The sequence below is a fragment of the Mastigoproctus giganteus genome, chromosome 3, assembly GCF_048544385.1.
Source record: "Mastigoproctus giganteus isolate SK-2022 chromosome 3, ASM4854438v1, whole genome shotgun sequence".
In the NCBI taxonomy this organism is placed as follows: domain Eukaryota; kingdom Metazoa; phylum Arthropoda; class Arachnida; order Uropygi; family Thelyphonidae; genus Mastigoproctus; species Mastigoproctus giganteus.
The window spans coordinates 230,254,280-230,275,037 of NC_143577.1; the positions used below are offsets into that span (position 1 = coordinate 230,254,280).

The following is a 20,758-nucleotide window of genomic DNA, read 5'->3' on the forward strand; positions in this document are numbered from 1 at the left end:
CCTTATGCTGTATGGAGTCAAATGCCTTTTCATAATCCACAAATGCCAGGCATAATGGTGTTTTATATTCATTTGCTTTCTCCATTAGCTGTGATATTACGTGAAGGTGATCCATAGTTGAGAATCCTGTCCTAAAGCCAGCTTGCTCTTTCGGTTGATTCTCATCAAGTATTCTTTCTAATCTGTTAGTAATGACCCTTGTGAACAACTTGTAGATATGGGATAACAAGCTAATTGGTCTATAATTTCCAATTTCTGATTTATCTCCTTTCTTATGCAGCAAAACTATGATTGCATTATTCCACTGTTTAGGCATCACACCTTTTCTAATGCACTTTGTGAAGAGCCTTGCCCGTTTTTGTGTTATGTCTCTTCCTCCCAATTTTAACAACTCTACAGTAACTTCATCTTCCCCCGGGGCTTTCTGATTCTTCATTTTCTTCAATGCATGTTCTACCTCATCAGGAAGAATATCGGGTATGTCGTATGTGTTGCTACTTTGCAATCCATCTTCCCCACTGCTGGTATCATTCACTCGCTCCTTGTATAATTCTCTATAGTAGTCTTCTGCTATTTGAATTATGCCTTCTCTGCTGTTTATAAGTACACCATCGCTATTCTTCAGTTTCAGTATCATTTGTCTTTCTGTATTACTGCTCATGGCTGCTGATTTAAATCCTTTGTTTTCCCTTAATGCTTGTTCTACTTTTCTTGTGTTAAATCTTCTTATGTCCTCTGTGAGTCTCTTTCTAATGGCTTGGCATAACTCAGTATACTCAATTTTCTCCCTGTCAGTGTTTTTCTTGCTCTTCGTTTGTCGTCTTTGGTTCATCACGACAAGTGTTTCTTGACTAATTTTTTCTTCTTTGGATTTCTGTTTCCCTATAGGTTTCTTGGGCTTTATCACTTTCAGAAAGTTGTAATATTCCTCGTCGATATCTTGGTCCTGAGCAGTCTGCAGAAGCTCAAACTTGTTCTTAAGTTCCAGTACATACTGCTTTTTCTCCTCCTCTGTTATTTCAAAGACCTTTCTGTTATTTACTCGAGTCAGTTTTTTCCTTTCCTTTCCTACATCTATATCAAGTGTACATCTTACCATTCTGTGATCACTTCCAACATTTACCTTATTCAGGACGGTAACATCATTCACAATATATCTTCTGTTAGTGAGGATGAAGTCGATTTCATTAGTTGTTAATCCATTTGGACTCTTCCATGTCCACTTTCTGTTCACCCTTTTCTTGAAAAAAGTGTTCATTACTGACATTCCTTGAGATTCTGCAAATTCCACAAGTCTTTCACCTCTTTTATTTCTTTCACCAATTCCAAAATTTCCTATAGTTCCTCTTTCTGCGCTGTTTTTCCTTTTTCCAACCTTAGCATTGAAGTCCCCCATAATAATAGTGTAGTGGGTTTTCTGCTCATCTAGAAGACTCTCAATTTCAGTGTACATTTCTTCAACCTCTTCATCCCTTTCATATTCTTTCAATATGAAACTTCTTTTAGACATTCGTTTCCACAAAAGTCCTGCTTCATCTATGTTAAAAACTTGTTGAGAAGTAAAGTATAACACATAATATCCCTCTTCAATAATTTTAACAAGTTCTTTTTTGAAAGTTTCGGCTCCTTCTGCACTTGCGGCTTCTCCCTGGATTTTACATCTATTCAACCAGCCCTTACTAGTTTTAAATGGTTCCACATTTTTTTTTTTTTTTTTTTAGGTGAGTTTTCTTCAGATCATCATATTGGCTAATCTCTTTCTCTTTTTTTTAATAATATTTAACTTAACTGAATTCTGCATTGGATATTATTTTCAATAAAATTAGTTAAAGTCTTTTCATTTCAATCCTAATAGCCGGCCTAGCCCTAGTTGCTTGCAGTGGAACAGCTATCTTTCCCGCTGCTAAAATTAATTCTTTATTTTTTTTATAATTGTTCTTACAGTTAAAGTTGCAAGTCCTAAATTATGGCACACATCCACTTGTCTTTGACCGGAATCGATTCGCTTCAAAATGTCTAATTTAATTTTCAAATTCAGTCTTTTTCTTACATCTATAGTCTTCGTACTGCGCTCAGACGTTGCTTTTTCATTCTTATCGGCCATTATTAATTCTTTGAAAATGTAACTGCGTTGGTTGCATTAATTATGATACAATGTTCAAGTAAACTGTCCGTCTCGCACGATGTCTAATGCGGTACTGAGTGATGTCTAATACGGTACGAAGTGATGACACTTCGGATAAATGCATATAACGCAAATATTACAAGCAATATACTTGATCATTTTTTAAAATGTTGATCTCGGAACTATGTAACAAGTCACTGTACTGCAATTAAATTAGCGTGCGAGAAAATTTCACCGAGTGTGGGAAAATTTCTCAAGTCGGCGTGGGAAACGTTTTAATGCTGTTTTGCTATTCATTTTCAAGCTATCGACTCCATCAAATGAAAACATTTCATTAAATATGCCAAAAATGCAATCTGTAAAAGAGCGTTATAGTCAGATACGGGTTATAATATAAGAACAGCATTATAGCGAATCAGCATAAAGCGAACCGTGTTATAACGGTGGCCTGCTGTATATTACTCATGATTCACTTCCATTATTTGTATTATTAATTTTCACTGCTATCTATCGGGCTAGCGGTTATTCTGCCAGTTTTCTGCTAAATTTAATGTATATTAAAGTAATTAACCAATTTGATAATATATTCACAGTAAATTCTCAGTATATTTGAACATAGAAAAACTGGCAAATGACAAACAGAAACAGATAGCTGCAGCTAATTATTGATGGGATATTGAGTGGAGCTAGCTCTAGTTAACGTTCCATTCAATGTATCCATATATCTATAAATAGCTATATCATCATTTTAATTTTAATATTTTATTTTATTTTATTATATTCTATGTGTTTATTTATAGGGTACAACAAAGAAGTCCAACTTAGGTTACCTAAATACTTGGCCCTTTGAACTAATGAGTGTAGTTTTCACCCCTAATACTAAATTCTAAATTCTACAATTTATCCAGTTGGTATTATAATTTAAAAATGTTATATATATATAATGCGAATCCAGTCAAAGAATATAGACAAAAAAAAAAAAAAAAAAAAAAAGCTATGAGCTATCAATGTGGTTATCAATAACCACAAAAAAGAACCCTAAATGTCTGTTATAAAAATGAAAATTTGTCAATGTAAGGTGTTCCTGAATTTGATACTTCGAGGGTGGAAAAATCCTCTAACCCAAGGTATATTTATTATCACACCAATTTCAAACCTTGAAAAATTATACTAAAAATTTGAACAGCAGTTTTCTTACAATCAGAAAATCATTTCCAATGCCATGGAGATGATACAAGTTCTTACTTGCACCATCTCCAAGAGATTTATAGCTGTCACTATAAATATCTTGGCAAATGCAAGATACTGCATGCATATGGGTAGCAGTATTCTCAGAGTAATGGACCAACTGTGTGGTACTACGCTTGGGGTAGCAGAAAATGAAAAGGACCTGGAGTATGTTTGTTGTTTGTTATTTGGTTTTTAGGAGCATCAGCAACTAAGGCCATATTGCTCCAGGGATATGCGGTGGTCATTCCCTGACCTTTCCGCATCTTCTGTATTTGGTGGTCACAGGCTCGAACTCCGGTCTAAATCAAGAAGCGTGTGCTACACTCTGCTGTTCCTGCCGGAGGTGCCAGACCTGGAGTAATTGTGGAGTCATATATGAAGTTCTTTGAGCAGTGCACACAGGCTGGAAGGATATCTCATGGGGTTTTGCCAATGAAATACAGGAATTTTGCTAGCAGAGATAAGGAGGTAATTATCCCATTGTATAAGGCAATGATCAGGCCATATTGCATACGGGTCTGGAGGCCTCATTTTAGAAAGGATGTAGAGCTGCTAGAATGAGTTCAGAGAAGGGCGAGATTGGTGAGGGAAACAAAGGAGTACTCTTAACAAGAAAGGCTTCAGTTTTGCAAATTGCAGCGTCTGAAGACTAGGCACCTGCAAGGTGATTTAATTGAGATATTTGAGGCTTAGAATGGTTTAAGCAAACTCAGTACTAATGGAATTCTTCCTCTTGCTTTAGACTATGCACATGAGGGGGGACATAAATTTAAATTGAGGAAGGTCGACCACCCATTGGCCTTCAGCCAATGGGTGGTCGATTGCTGGAACAAACTGCCATCCGCTGTTGTTGTGGAGGTGGATAGTTTAAATAAATTCTTTCAAGAAAGAACTTAAAAACTATTGGAGAGAATGGATAGGTGAAGTAGATTTTTTTTTTTTTTTTTTTTTGGCTGATGCTGTTTAAGCTTGCTTTCTTGCATCATTTGCCACTACTAATAATTCTACTACTACTTGCTGAATCACTTTTCATTCAGCATTTCCCAAATTATAGTCCTCATTGCCGATGTTGTTATGCATATATCAAAAGTAAAGGCAATGAATATATCTATGTTAAACTTGCCTCTTATATGGGATGAAACCAGCCTTGCTGAAAGAAAAACATGCAACCCACTCTGAGACTGACTATCTCAGCTAGGGTGTAAAAAAAAAAAGGTCATAAAAATTTGAACGGAATTGAACCCATGGGAGAATTATGGGAGAGCAACAGCAGCAGCATTATCCATTACCTACGAGGGTGCCAGCGTGGGTAACATGTCATTAGATGTGGACTTTAAAGAGTTTGTTGCAATACACCTAATTGGAATACATAAATCATGTTGAGACTTTCTGTTGGGAAAGCTTGACATGATTTATACATTTAGTAAACTGATAAACAATAAGCAAAAAGCAATGACTTAAATGTGCAAATCAAGAACATTTCATTTCAAATCTACCATATTGCTCATAATACATCCCTCCAATCAATCAGCACACGGCAATAAACATAACTTAAGTGCTTTAGCTATAATACATGGATAGCCGATATCAATGAGTTGTTTGATTGGTGATATGTATTAAAAAAAAATAAATAAAAATAAAATGATAATCATCGCCAAATTTTTGTTGGTTTGATTTTAAGAAAATCCATCCAAAGGGAATTGATTTATTACATGTGTATAAATGGACGGACAGACAGATGGACATGGTGAAAACAATATATATATATATAGGCATACCATTTTCAGCAAAATACATGTCAAGCACATTATACATATATATAGACATATATATATATACAGGCGGGCCTCGATTAACGCGATTAATACGTCCCGCGAGCGCATCGCGCAAAACGGAAACGCATTAATCGAATATAATAACCAATAGAAAAAATTATAATTGGTCCTTGACCTTCTGGAATGTCCATAAAGAATTTTAAAAATACCTTTTAAATAACTTTTTAACTGTATATAATGTAAAAGATAATGAAAATAACTATGGAATTAAATGTTTATTGCATAAAATAGCAGTTCTTAAACTGTGCGCCGCGGAATATTTTGAATTTTTGAGGGAAACACAGCGATACTCGACATCTGTCGGACACCGCGCGAACTACTAGCTCGAAGTAGTTCACAGTTTCAGCATTTCTTTTTAAGTTGTTTGGACCTAACTACTAAACGAAACTGTTAGGTATTTCTTTTGGTCTGGGTGCGCCTTGAAAAAATTACTGAGACATTAAAGGCGCCGTGAACTGAGAAACTTTGGGAACCTCTGACATAAAATACACAATGAAGAAATTACTGTTACGGAAATATTTGAACAGTGTTGACTTTCTCTTTTCATCAATCAATTTCCGATAGCCAACAACAATCTTCTCTGGGCCCTGGCGAAATATATATCGCAGAGAACATCAAACCTTTTGTTTGAGGTTCTATGCAATAAGAAAGATTTCATCTAATTCTTTTACCGTTATCTCCTTTGCGGTAACATTTTCATCTGGCTCATTTAAAAATTTGAATTTTTATGCAACTGTGCATTGATTTTATTAGCAGGAGACAAACAAGTAACACGTCTTCTTCCGATGGTTGATGGAACACACCGAGGCGGGCAGCAGGCAAACGTTTGTTTATTGACCGTACGACTCGTGGTAAGCTTAACGCGCGATTCAAATCATTTTCAACTATCGCATAAAAAAAAAAAAAATCGCGTTAACTGGAAATTTGCATCGTGTAAAGTGAAAAGTGGTATCATTTTTCAAATAGCGTTAATTGAATATCTCGTTAATCGAACTCGCGTTATGCGAGGCCTAGCTGTATATATATGCTAATATACCTAAAAAAAAATACTTTTAAGTAGAGCTAGAAGAAAGACAATCTTTTTCATACAGCTACAGAAATGGTCTTTGGATATATTATATAAAACCATTTCTAGCATTATATTAAGAGAACAGTTACTTTTTGAAAATTTAAAGATCACACTTAAAAATTAGATCATCCTTTAAATATCATTATTCAAGAATAGTAATATTTTCACTTCATTTTTGAACTTTTGTTAACAAATCTACATACTGGTTATGTTTTTCAATTAAATTATGAAATACAATGTAATAAAAACAATAGTATGCATGCAGAAATGAATTTTATCTAGCATAATTTTTCCTTACCTGTGTTCCTGAATATACTAAAGAAATACAGGATGTTAGCAAAAGCACTCTCCTAGTACTTGTAGCACTGTCAAGGTGACCTTTAACAAAAACAAGAATATTTTAATTACAGTGGAAGCCTCATTAGTATTGTTTCTACAGTGGGCTGACTCATTTCATTTAATATTATATACCAGATAAATGCATAAGCTGATTTTTAATAAAAAAAAAAAAAAAATCAGTTGATCAGTCCAATTTCTCATCAAGAAATAGTGCCGAGAATGCCATTCACATTTCGGCATGCTAATTCATTGGGAACTATAAATCTAGAAAATGTTTACACAATGAAATTTCAAAGCATATTTCCAACAAATATTTTCTTTACTGAATGACTTTCCCAATAGAATAGCAAACTTCTTTAGCTATTTTTTTGTGGATAGAAAAATTAATTTAACAAGTTGTACTACATTTTTTTACATCATTTGTTATTTTCGATTGAGACCTGTTTGAAGACTCAAAATAGTTACTTTTCAAGTGAAAAAAACATTTTAATTTTAGGAGTGATATTCGAAGGTGCTCAATGCTAAGTTAATATTAGTATGGCATTTGAATGCATGTAACTGAGTTTTTTTTTTTTTTTGTATCTGACAAAAAAAAAAAAATTACTCATTCATTATTTTTGAGTATAAATCTATACACAGATTGACATCACTAATATTCTATCTAAAAAGTATCAATTACAAATATTTGCAGTTAGAAAAATTTGTTCTAGATTGTTTGCATACATCATCACCTTAAATAATCCCAAATGGGAACTTTTTTTAAATTAGTTGTGAGTAGTAATGCGATAGGATCCCAACATACATGACAAAGATATTTTCATGTTTGTTTGTAATTTCAGTATTCAACAGAAATATCTAATCATTTACAAAGGATTAACTTACATGGTTTATCTTTATGATGCCAAACTTTAAAGGATATTATTAGAATCCCCACCCCAAATGAAGTTTTTGTCAAGTTCCATTTCATCATCAATTGTTCACAAAGAAGTTGAAGTTTTTTTTTTTTTCTGATGAAACCTTTAAACACGAAAGGTATTAGAATCTATAATACTTAGTACTGTGCATGGGTTGAAGGTTGAGAAGATGGAAGAAGATATGTGTTGACATTAGATTTTAATTTCTGTAGATTGTAATTTTCAGGAAATAGTTGTGAAGGGAGGTTGAAGGAATAAATGAAGAAGAAAAGGTGGTTCTGTAAGTTGGAAGTTGGACAGTAAACGGATACTAAATGGTTCCGGCAAATGTTCAGGCTGGTTTGGAAGAGAGAGAGGGGGAATTAGAGAAGTCAATTCAGAAGGACAGTGCCCATGGAAGTATCTATAGAAAAGGCAAGCAGCAGAAACAAAATGTCCGTGAGGCTGAGAGTGAAGAGACTTCATAAGAGATGGGTCATTAATTAACCTAACTGTCCTCTTTTGAATGGAGTCTAGAAGCCTGCAAGAGGATACTAGGGCACTGCTCCAAATGTTGGAACAGTATTCCATGGTAGGGTGGATTTGAGATTTATACAGAGTGAGAAACTGTTTAGAAGAAAAGTAATACCGAGAGTGAAAGAGAAAATAGTTTTTTAGATGCAGAAGGAGCAATATTTATGATGTGCTTATGCCAAGACAGATTAGAAGTTGGGATAATCTAATATAGATCTGTGATCTTGTCTAGAAATCTGAGTGTTGTCAAAGATAAGTATAGGAGCAGAAGAATCCTTTTTAAAGATATAAGACAGGACTAAGTTTTAGAAGAATTGAAGAAGTTAACTAAGCTATCTTTGCCCCACTGGAGAATTACTTGGAGATCAGCATTTAAGGATGTGATCACATCCTTAAAGGCCTTGAATGGGTTGAGCACGCTGAATTCCGATGGGATCCTTCCATTTGTTCAGATTACGAACCTAAGGGGGCATAAATTCAAATTAAGAAAAGACAGAGGTAGAATAGATGTGCGGAAATTTGCCTTTAGCCAGCGGGTGGTTAATTGCTGGAACAAACTTCCATCTGTCGTGGAAGTTGATAGGTTGAATAAATTTAAGGAGGAACTGGACAGGCATTTGGAGGGAATGGTGTGATTTTTTTTTTTTTTTTTTTTGGCTGATGCTGCATAAGCTCATATACTTGCTTTCTTGCATCACATCCCACTGCTGCTACTACTACTACTACTACATCTAGACAAGATCACACATCTAATATAGATGTGTGATCTTGTCTAGAAATCTGAGTGTTGTCAAAGATAAGTACAGGAGCAGAAGAATCCTTTTTAAAGATATAAGACAGGACTAAGTTTTAGAAGGATTGAAGAAGTTAACTAAGCTATCTTTGCCCCACTGGAGAATTACTTGGAGATCAGCATTTAAGGAATTGGTAGTGGGCATTCAAAAATTTGAAGCTGTTTGTGCAGGGCATGTTTTTCAAACTGGAAGGTGGAATGCAATGTGCTAACATCAGCAAAACTATGGATAGGATTTCCAGTCAATGGAAGATGGTTATTAATACATAAGGAAAAGAGTGGAAGGAAAAATGAACCTTGGTAAATACCAGCATTAGTGGAAAGTTAGAAGATAAGAGCTATCTACCATCACCCAATCAGCAGTCAGAGAGAAAACTGGATACCCAATTACAAAAAACAGTTTGCAAACCATAAGATGGATGCTTATTTAGAAGAACTGCATGCCAAACACAATCAAAAGCCTTTGAAATGTCAAGAGCAACTCTGTGAGTTTCACAAAATCTTTTCCATTGAATTTGTCTATAGCTGGGTAATATTCCATTGTTTTCATAAATGATCTTCCTTCTTTAACTGCACCTCCAATGTTCAAGTTGCTCTCTATGTACATGATCTTAAAATCTAGTCAGCAGTGAAGGAGATTACTGATTCTCAACAGATTCAATGCACCCTCAATAAATTCTCTCTGTGGCTATCTCTGAATGGCTTGTCTGCTATCCCCTTGAAGTGCAAAGTAATCTCTTCCTCATCCTGCAGATCTCCACAACTAATAAATACGGAGTACGCTATTAACTCTGTACTAAGTTAACGACTTGGGAATTCTCTTCTCCAGCAGTGCTAAATTTGATGCCCATGTCCTTAAAATCACAATCAAAGCATTCAAAACACTAGGATTTATCAAATGGAACACCTATAAGTTCAAAAATTATAGATATGCTGTTATTCTTTATAAAACTATTGTTCGGCCAATCCTTGAATTCAGCTCACCCATCTGGAATCCTCACACAAAGACTTTAATTAACAAAATTCAAGCAGCCCAAAAAAATTTTGTCCGTTACCTTACGTTCTGTAATCCTCTATTTTATCACACAGTGTACTATGAATTGCTGTGTGATTACTTTCATCTGAGGCTTCTGTGCACTAGAAAAGTTATTGCTGACATCACCTTTCTAGCCAAAGTAATCACTGGAACTTATGAAGTATTTGGTATGCTTCAATGCAAAGTACCGCATATGGGTAGAAGTAACCCCAGAGAAACGTACCAACTGTGTGGTACTACACTTAAGGTGGTAGAAAATGAAAAAGACCTGGGAGTAATTGTGCAGTCAGATATGAAGTTTTCTGAGCAATGCAGACAGGCTGCCAGGGCAGGTCATGGGGTTTTGTCAATGATATATAGGAATTTTGCTAGCAGGGTAAAGGAGGTGATTGTCCCTTTGTATAAGGCAATGGTCAGGCCACGCCTTGAGTACTGCATACAGGTCTGGAGGCCTCATTTTAGGAAGGATGTAGATTTACTTGAGCGTGTACAGAGAAGGGCAACAAGATTGGTGAGGGGAATGATGGGATCCTCTTACCAAGAGAGGCTTAAGTTCTGCAAATTGCAGTGGCTGGAGACTAGGCATCTGCGCGGTGATCTGATCGAGGTGTATAAGGCCTTGAATGGGTTGAGCACGCTGAATTCTGATGGGATCCTTCCACTTGTTCAGATTACAAACCTAAGGAGCATAAATTCAAATTAAGAAAGGACAGATGTAGAATAGATGTGTGGAAATTTGCCTTTAGCCAGCGGGTGGTTAATTGCTGGAACAAACTTCCATTTGTCGTTGTGGAAGTTGATAGGTTGAATAAATTTAAGGAGGAACTGGACAGGCATTTGGAGGGAATGGTGTGATTTTTTTTTTTTTTTTTTGGGCTGATGCTGCATAAGCTTATACACTTGCTTTCTTGCATCACATGCCACTACTACTACTACTACTACTGAGCAAAATCAACTTCAATGCTCCTTGTAGACAAGTCAGGAACCTTATTCTGTTTCACCTTGACTCTGCGACCACCAACTTTATGAAGTTCGGTTCACTGAACAGAATCAGCAAATCGGCAAACGACCCTCTGATTGATTTTTTTGACAACTCCCGATCACTAATGAACTCCATCCACAAGTTTGCCTCTTCTCTTGAACTGCAAAATGACAAGCTCTCATCTAATTATTGTAGTTTATTATTATTTGTTTTACTACAGTGGATTCCGGTTATTTGGGCCACCGGTTAATCGGGGCAGCCGTTTATTTGAGGCAAATCTTAAAAAACAGAACCCAATTGAGAAAATAGCCGGAGTTTAGTTCGCTTAATTGGGGCAACGTGCCATTTAATTGGGGCAGGAAACCACACATTGGAGATTACCCTACGATTGTCTCTGATCATACCATGTGGTTCGGTCGGATTTCTGGCGGTCACAACCATAAAATAATAAAAACAATTAGCAGTCACCTGTTTATTGGGCTTTTCTGTTTGTGCAATCTATCATAAACGGATAGTAAACTCGATCTTATTGAATTTGCGATAATACCAACAGCCGGAATTCGGTGAGTTATTATGGAATCTTCAATCATATAAAAAAATTTATTTTCAGAATTTTCTCTTCATTCCTATTTTTAAAGCTTCGTAACTTGTTACTCTGTTCTCCCTTGCACGTATTGTGTTACTTGCAATTTGTGTATGCCGTGTTCTTTGTTATTGATTGCTTATCTTTTTACTGTTTTAAATTTAAACCCTCACCCACAAATGTCAGTGAACAGAAATGTCAACTAGTTAGTATGTACATATTACAGTATGTATTAATTATTCCGACTATCACGTATATTCCTCCGATTTTCATGTATCATTTAATTTTTTAATTGGTAAGGTAATAAAGGGTAAATCTGTGCTTAATATGTCTTTACTTTTATAGCCTGTGGATAATTTTCCTCCTATTTTCGCTAATTAGAATCACTGTTTAATAGAATTAAAATTCAATTCACAAATGTGATCACAATGACCAGTGCTTACTACACATCGTATAGTGAATGGTACTCCATCGTAACATGGTTTGATTGTACAGTGAACCAGTTGTAAAGTGGGGGTCCATTGTATTTTTAACTTTTTTTTATGTGAAACTTCGGATAATCGGGGCAGCCGCTTAATCGGGCCAAAATGCACTAGTCCCAATGTGTCCCAAATAACCGGAATCGACTGTATTTTCTATTCTCGAATTAATTTATTTATTATTTGTTTTACTGGTAATTTTACTTAATGCATACCTCTTTTGTACATATGATTTTAATGTTTGAATCTATATCAATGTTTATCTGATTGTTTGACTCATTATTGTTATTAACTCTGTTCATTGTTCTGCTCTCAGATTCACTGTTAATGGTTACCTGTTTTGTATCTTGTTATTAATAAAAAAATAAATAAAAATAAGCCAGTATATCACCAGTGGATTGACACTTATGGAATCCACACTGGCAATCATTGATCAAATGGAGGTTACTAAACAGTTTAAGAGTTGGGTGTTGATGGATTTCTCAGAAAGAGAAGTAGTAAATGCAATGGGATGATAACTGGACAAGAAGGATTTGAGCAATTTCCAAGCAGAAGGGAAAACACGAATGGAATAAGAAAGTGTAAAAAGATGACACAGAATAGGAGTAAGCTCAGAAGTATATGTTTTAAGAACAAGTGGAGAAATACTATTAGGACCTGGCACTTTTGTTGGCATCAGGACTTCAAAATTCTTCTGATATCCTTTTGAAAGAAGACCACAGGAGGCACTGAATGGAGTGTACTGTGAATGGTAGGAGGTATTTTACCAAGATCATCAATATAAGAGTTAGAAGAAAAAATAGGATGCTAGGCAGGTCGGTCAGTTTTATGTTTAGTTGAAGTGGAAACAGAATCATTTGGTTTTAACAGAAGTGAAAACAGAGATGGGCAAAAGTTGTGGCCAAAAGCTTTGGTGAGAGACCAGAATGCTCGACACCCATTTGGACAAGAAGCAAAGTTTTCTACTCTTCTTAGTCCCTTCAAAATCTAGTTTGGACAGATTAATAACTGCTTAGCAACTGTTGGAGCTCTGTGTAGGAAGAAAATGAACTTAAAGATTTGGATGCAAGCCAAATGTGATATGCAATATTCTTATCTTGAACAGCCTTAGCACATTATGGGGAGTACAATGTGTACAGAAAGGACAAAGTATTCAAAGTATCCTTGTATTATAGGTGGTCTCCAGGGGTTCCTCTATATGCCGCTGATGCACCTGACAGAACATTTGCCAAGGCTGACAAGTGTGTGTAAGTGTAGGTGTGTATAGTATGTGTGGGTTCTGTTGAGTATTAAGTGCCGACAGGGGCACTTAATACTCAACAAGCTTCGCAGCCAAGGGGCAGGAAACACCTGATTTCCTGCTCCCTGACTCCCATCCTTTGCCACATGGAGGTGCACCAGGGTCTGCTAACTAGGGAAGAGACTTCCTGGTGCCAAAATGGCAGACCAAGAATTAAGGAAGTGAAAAAGGAATTAGTACAATAAGTTTGGGATGGAAGGGGAGGAAAAGAGACAAAGTAGGAGTGAAAGTGGAAGGCATCTCCTAGAAATAGGAAGACATAGTTTAGTAAAGTTTATAGTAGGTTACTAGCGGAGAATCATCAAAGTTAATTCACAATCCAACAATAATTAACATCATTTTCATACACTATACATCAAAATGTGTTAGACTGCCTAACCAGCAGTGACACATGAACCATTGGTGTTAAATATCAAAGACACACTCAATATTATTCAACACAATTTCCTAGTGGGATAAACAGCTGCCAAACTAGTAGCACCAAAAGAGTTGTCACACACCCAGAATTCAACCAGGATGATGTCCAATCAATCTCATTCTAAAACATTAAGTTAACTATAGTATCTTCCAACTAAAAAAGAAATCATCCATCGAAAAAAAGAAGTCTTGATCTAAAATTAAAGATCTCAAAGTTTAAATTAGACTATATCTATCTGCCACCCAGGCAAATAAATCTGAACAATTGCAGATTATCATAAAATAGTGTATAGAACTTAATTCCTTAATTCGAAGCAGTTAAATAACTAAGCCCATGGCAAAATCACACACAAATTGTTATTAACAATTAATCCACAAAAACATCAGGAAAGTAGACTGATCTAGATCCAACGACATTAAAACAGAGCCAAGCTCACAAAGCTCTGAAACTGGTTATCAATATTTACAATTTATAGAATATGTTCAAAACAACAGTCTGTCAAGAACATAACATATTTACATATGACAAATGCAAAGTACTGCATATGGGTAGAAGTAACCTCAGAGAAACGTACCAACTGTATGGTACTACACTTAAGGTGGTAGAAAATGAAAAAGACCTGGGAGTAATTGTGCAGTCAGATATGAAGTTTTCTGAGCAATGCAGCCAGGCGGCCAGGGCAGGTCATGGGGTTTTGTCAATGATATATAGGAATTTTGCTAGCAGGGAAAAGGAGGTGATTATCCCTCTGTATAAGGCCTTATACAGAGGGATAATCACCTCCTTTTCAGGCCACGCCTTGAGTACTGCGTACAGGTCTGGAGGCCTCATTTTAGGAAGGATGTAGATTTACTTGAGCGTGTACAGAGAAGGGCAACAAGATTGGTGAGGGGAATGAAGGGATCCTCTTACCAAGAGAGGCTTAAGTTCTGCAAATTGCAGTGGCTGGAGACTAGGCACCTGCACGGTGATCTGATTGAGGTATATAAGGCCTTGAATGGGTTGAGCACGCTGAATTCTGATGGGATCCTTCCACTTGTTCAGACGAACCTAAGGGGGCATAAATTCAAATTAAGAAAAGACAGATGTAGAATAGATGTGCAGAAATTTAGCTTTAGCCAGCGGGTGGTTATTTGCTGGAACAAACTTCCATCTGTCGTTGTGGAAGTTGATAGGTTGAATAAATTTAAGGAGGAACTGGACAGGCATTTGGAGGGAATGGTGTGATTTTTTTTTTTTTTTTTGGCTGATGCTGCATAAGCTCATACACTTGCTTTCTTGCATCACATGCCACTGCTACTACTACTACTACTACAGTTTATAACATATTCAAAACAGCAGTTTGTCTGAACAAAATAAAATTAGGTGTTCAAAACAGTAGCCTGCTAAGAAGTTTAGTCCAATGTCAAAATTCCATGACACAAACCCTAGAAAATATCTCATTGTGTGCCAATTCAGTAAAGAATTAATTAATTCTATCACAATTCAGAAGTGCCACTAGGACATGCAAAGTTCAAGCACAAGATGAAGTCTCTCACAAATCTATATGTCAGTTCCAATAAGGCTTTTCCTTCGCCTGAAAACCTTGTCTGTGTACTTTACTAGAACAAGGTAGTTTTTTCAAGAAACCTGTATAAGTCACATTCATATATTTGTTAACATTTGCAGTTCAGATTTATAGTCAGGGTAACAATGACATTCGAATATCAGATGTTGCACCATCTCCGGTACGCCACAACTATACAATGGAGACACAACCAATCCTAATATAAACAATGTAGAGTTTAAACTACCATGTTCTGATATCAAAAAGATAATATATATACCAGGGTTAAACCAGCCCAAATGATATTTATTAAATTCTGCCACTCGAGGTAAAAACTTATTCGTAATCCTACACATTATAACATTGTCCCATTCATCCTGCCAGTCATTTATGAACTGGTTTCTAATCCTATGTTGTCTTTAGTTGGTATATCAAAGTTTAGAGAATAATGTTGAAATGCAACAGGTAATTCCTTTCTTCTGTGGTATTGAAAATAATTAAAGATCACTTCATCGTTAATGGGCAATTTTCCTGGTATTACCTGTAGGGCTGTAGTAGAGATTGTGCGACAAGCTCGAGAAGTTGCCAGAAGAAAAAATCTCTGGGCCTGTGTGATATATTTACCCAAGAAATATTTACCTATACTGGGGCCCCAGGCACCCGCAGCATAACACACTATTGGGATAAAAATGGATTTATAGTACATCAAAGTGGAGGGTTTGATACCTCAAGAATATTTGGTTATTCTAATAAGTTTACCAATTAGTTTTAACTTGTTTCAATATATATTTAGCATGGGAGACAAATTGAAACCTGTCATCGACCATAACTCCTAAATATTTGTAATTTCTAATGATTTTAATTGGTTGATCTAGAAGTTTAATATTAGGGCATCTGTTTAAATTTAGTCAACCTTTAAGCAACATTTGCTTGGTTTTTGTTATTGATATTTGTAATTTCTGTCTGACAGCAGATATTAAAGTCTGATAGTATATCATTGGCACATTCTTCGAGTCACCAAAAACAAGAATGACCAAGTCATCAGCATAGGCAACTTTAAGCATTTTCTCATGTTCAAATGCCAGCCACCCATCAAGGACCACGTTGGATTGGTGAGACAGGATAGGAAGGGAGGAGGGGTTATGCTGTTAGTTAGGAAACATAAAATCTGAGGCACTGCATCCAGTTGACATGGGTGGCCAGTGGAATGTTGAGTCAGTTTGGTGTGACATAAGCACCGGGAAATCAAAAATCAGTAGGAGTGTGTTATAGGCCTAATGATTCTGATGAATACAATGAACAACTGAACAGAAAAATAGAGCAGGCCAGTAAATCAGAATGTCTTATAATAAAGAATTTTAACTTTCCAGATATAGATTGAACTTGTGGATTGGTCACTTGCATACTAGCAAGACATTTGTGAATATACTGTATGACTGTTTACTGCAGCAGCATATTTGAGAGGCAACCAGAGGGAGTAATACTCTTGATCTGATTATCAGAAGTGATATTCATGCATTAAGAATCTGCAGATAAAGGAAACATTAGGTGGCAGTGATCACAGTGTACTGATGTGGGATTTACTTAAAGATGTAACTACCATCAGGGTTAAAGCGAAGGATTTTTGCTTTCGTAAAGGTGACTACAGTGGTCTCAGACAGTTTTTAAATTCTATACAACGGAACCAACTAATGATGTTACCAACAGCAAATTCTAAATAGGAAGCATTCAAAGGGTTAATCATGGAAGCTACTAGGCTTTTCATACAAACTAAGAAATACTGTTCAGGGTTTAGGCCTAATTGGATGTCAGATGAAGTAATGAGACTTGTGGCAAAAGAGAAAAATGCATGGGATGTATATAAATTATCAGGTGACACAGAAGCTTAGGGTAGATATAAGCCAGTCTGTAATCAAGTCACAAAGGAAGTTAGGCAAGCAAAGGCAGAGGATGCAAAGAAAAACAGAAAAAAACTTCACTTATGTAAACTCTAGAAGGAAAGGGATGAAACAGATTAGTCCACTTGACATCATTGATTCCACTGTTAATGATCTTGCTCAGGTAGCTGACAAACTGAATGAGTATTTTCCATCTACATTCACATATGAGGAATTCTCTAGGGAAGTGGTCTGAAGTTTATCAAACTCTAATAAGGAGCTAAATGATGTAATAACTAAGAGGAAATTTGAAGAGAAATTGTTGAATTAAACATAAGAAAGGCACCTGGGGAGATGAGATCTATCCAATTATATTAAGGGAGGAAGCAAAGAAAGTAAGCAAACCCTTAGCCATAATTATGAGAGTATCTCTGGATTCAAGGGAGGTCCCCATGTACTGGAGAAGTGCAAATGTATCCCCAATTCACAAAGGAGATCAAAGGGTGATACGAGTATTTACAGACCTGTTAGTTTAACTTCTGTTGCACGGAAAATAATGCGGTCACTGGTTAAAGAAGTAATACAGGATTATCTACACAAAACTGCAGTTATAGTTCAGACACAGCATGGATCTGCCAGGAGGAAATTCTGTTTGACTAATCCGATTGGATACAATGACATAGTAACAAAGGAACTGGATTCAATAAATAATTTCGATATTCTATATTTGGATTTCAGGAAATCTTTTGATACTGTTTCACATAAAAGACTGCTATACAAACTGGAACAGTGTGGCATTAAGGGCAGTTTGCTGACATGGATAAAGGGATGGTTGAGTGGGAGAAGACAGTGTGGTAATCAATGGACACTGATCTTCGTGGACTAATGTTATTAGTAGAGTCCCCCAGGGTTTGGTGTTGAGCCCACTGTTGTTTTCTATATTTATCAACGATATTGATGAAGGTATATTAGGCTTAATGTCCAAGGTTGTGAATGACAAAAAGGTTGGCAGTTGTTAATGACAGTAATAACAATATGCTATTGCAACAGAATCTAGAAAAATTAGGCAAATGGGCTGAGAAGAGGCAACTGAAGTTTAACATTGACAAATGCAAATTACTGCATGTTGGTTGCAGTAACCCCGAGTAATGTACCAACTGTGTAGTACTACACTCAAGGTAGTTGAGAATGAAAAAGACCTGTGGGTAGTTGTGCAGTCAGATATGAAGTTTTCTGAGCAGTGCAGTCAGGCTGCCAGAGCAGGTCATGGGGTTTTATGAATGATATACAGGAATTTTGCTAGCAAGGATAAAGAGGTGATTATCCCTTTGTATAAGGCAATGGTCAGGTCACACCTTGAATATTGCGTACAGGTCTGGAGGCCTCATTTTAGGAAGGATGTAGAGCTGCTGGATTGAGTAGAAAGAAAGGCAACAAGATTGGTGAGCAGAACAAAGGGATGCCCTTACCAAGAAAGTCTTTCTTCAATCAGATCACCTCGCAGATGTCTAGTCTCCAGTGTCTGGAGACTAGGTTCATTCAAAGCCTTAAAAACCTCAATCACAGGTGCCTAGTCTCCAGTGTCTGGAGACTAGGCACCTGTGATTGAGGTTTTTAAGGCTTTGAATGGTTTGAGCAAGCTCAATGCTGCAGGGATTCTTCCTCTTGTTCAGATTATGTACTTGAAGGTGCATAAATTCAAATTGAGTACTGCAACTGTCTTTCCTCAATTTGAGGAAAGACAGTTGCAGAATAGATGTGTGGAAATTTGCCTTTAGCCAGCATATGGTTGATTGCTGGAACAAACTTCCATTTGTCATTGTGGAAATTGATAGCTTAAATAAATTCAAGGAAGAACTAGACAAACGTTTGTAGGAAATGGATATGTGAAATTTTTTTTTTGGCTTACGCTGTATAAGCTTGCTTTCTTGCATTATATGCAACTATTAATGCTAATGCATTTATTAGAAAACCAAGGTTTATATATAGGAAGAGATTTTAAGGTGAAGTCCCTTCAAGGTTTCATAAAGGTTTCATATCCTCAAGAATAATTTCACTGACAAGATCTGAGCAAACATTGACATCAGAAGATTTGAAACAGATCTCATATATCATCCCATTTTGCATACTTGTAATGCCAAACAACCCGAGGTTGAGAATGCCCACAAGAGGCAGGTTCCATTAGAGAAGAGACCATCACCAGGTTGTGATCTGAGGTGCTTAGAGGACCACTCAGCTTGACCATGTACTTGGAAGAGTTGTTTGTGAGAAAGTGTGCTGGCTGTACAGTTAAGACTACTATTCTGGTACATAAATGAACAATTTATGCGAGGTCATTGTTGGCTGGGTAGTTAGAATTGCCTGGTATTCTGGTAGGTAAATAAGCAATTTGTGTGAGGTCATTAATAATTGCAAAAGCCTCAGCATCTATATCAGCTGGGTCTGTGTGACTAGAAAATAGAAGTTGGCCAGAGTTGTGAACATTAAAAGTTGGATTGGAGAAAGAAAAAAGCAAAAGAGTTCCATATGATTAGAGGAGTTGGGAGAACGATAGAGGCAACAGACAAATTTGACAGAATGGAGTAGAGAAATTTTAAGCCAGAGAAGATCGAAAAGAGGAGATTCCAATTTACTAAGCCTCTGACAGGGAATATCAAAGCGGACATATGCACAAATACCACCTCTGAAGTGAAAGGATTCATACAACAAATAATTAGGACAACTGAACTGAGCAGTGGTTGAATCAGCCAATGATTGGGATTCAGTCAGAAAAAGTGGGGCTTGGCAGGTTAAGTGTAAATGGATATCAATGATATTGGAACTGAGATCACGCCTACTTGTGAAATGAACAAGGAAGTGTTTAGCAGGTTTAGATCTTTTTGCAGATAAGTTTGTCCTATTAGTTTTGAATATTCGTGGTGTATTCAACAGTAAGAAAAGGTGGAGAGTACATGTTGTATGAAGTAATGAAATTTTTAGATATGGCATACACATGGCAAGAATATACCCAGCTATGACATAGCATGGCCTCAACAATGCCCTCTGCATATACACTACTCAGATTCTTTCCAGTCACTATTTGGCAGAGTAGAAGCAGTGAGATTATACCAGTGGCTGGCCTGTGAGCACGTTTAAAAGCATTATTGCAATACAACTTTAACTTGTCAACCATTTTTGTTGATTTAATAAAATATTGGACTGGGTAAGGAGAAAAGCAAATACAGACACTATACTGCTCAGTTGCACAGAAAATAGAAAATTAGCATGCCTACAATATACTGATGATATCATTCTCATTCTGCAGTCAACAGAAGGCACACAAACTTTATACTAGTATTAGCAGTGGCAAATAATGCAAGAAAGAAAACTTATACAAAATCAGCAAAAAAAAAAAAAAAGAAAAAAAAAGTTCTCATCACCTTTTCATCCCCTCCAAGAGTTTTAGAAAAATAAAGGAAAATATATAAAAAGTGGGTATTCAGATAAATACAAATAAAACTAAAATAACAGGAAATAATACAGATGGTTCTAGAGAGCTATACATAGATGGACACCGTATAGAGGAAACTGACAGTTTTATATATATATATATATACATACATATATATTATTATATATATATATACACACACATATATATATACAGCAGACCCTTATATATATATATACACACACATATATATATACAGCAGACCCTTGATTTACAGGGATCGGATTAA

General features: G+C 36.2%; 1 protein-coding gene across 1 annotated transcript in view; it reads right to left on the reverse strand.

The window, feature by feature from the left end:
* The window catches only part of LOC150088828 (transmembrane protein adipocyte-associated 1 homolog), a 194,872-nt gene that overhangs the window by 83,661 nt on the left and 90,453 nt on the right, over positions 1-20,758 (reverse strand). The window contains exon 6 of the mRNA XM_090370928.1: positions 6,558-6,637. Within this exon, the coding sequence (XP_090227054.1) occupies positions 6,558-6,637 (80 nt within the window). The remainder of the gene's footprint in view (positions 1-6,557; positions 6,638-20,758) is intronic.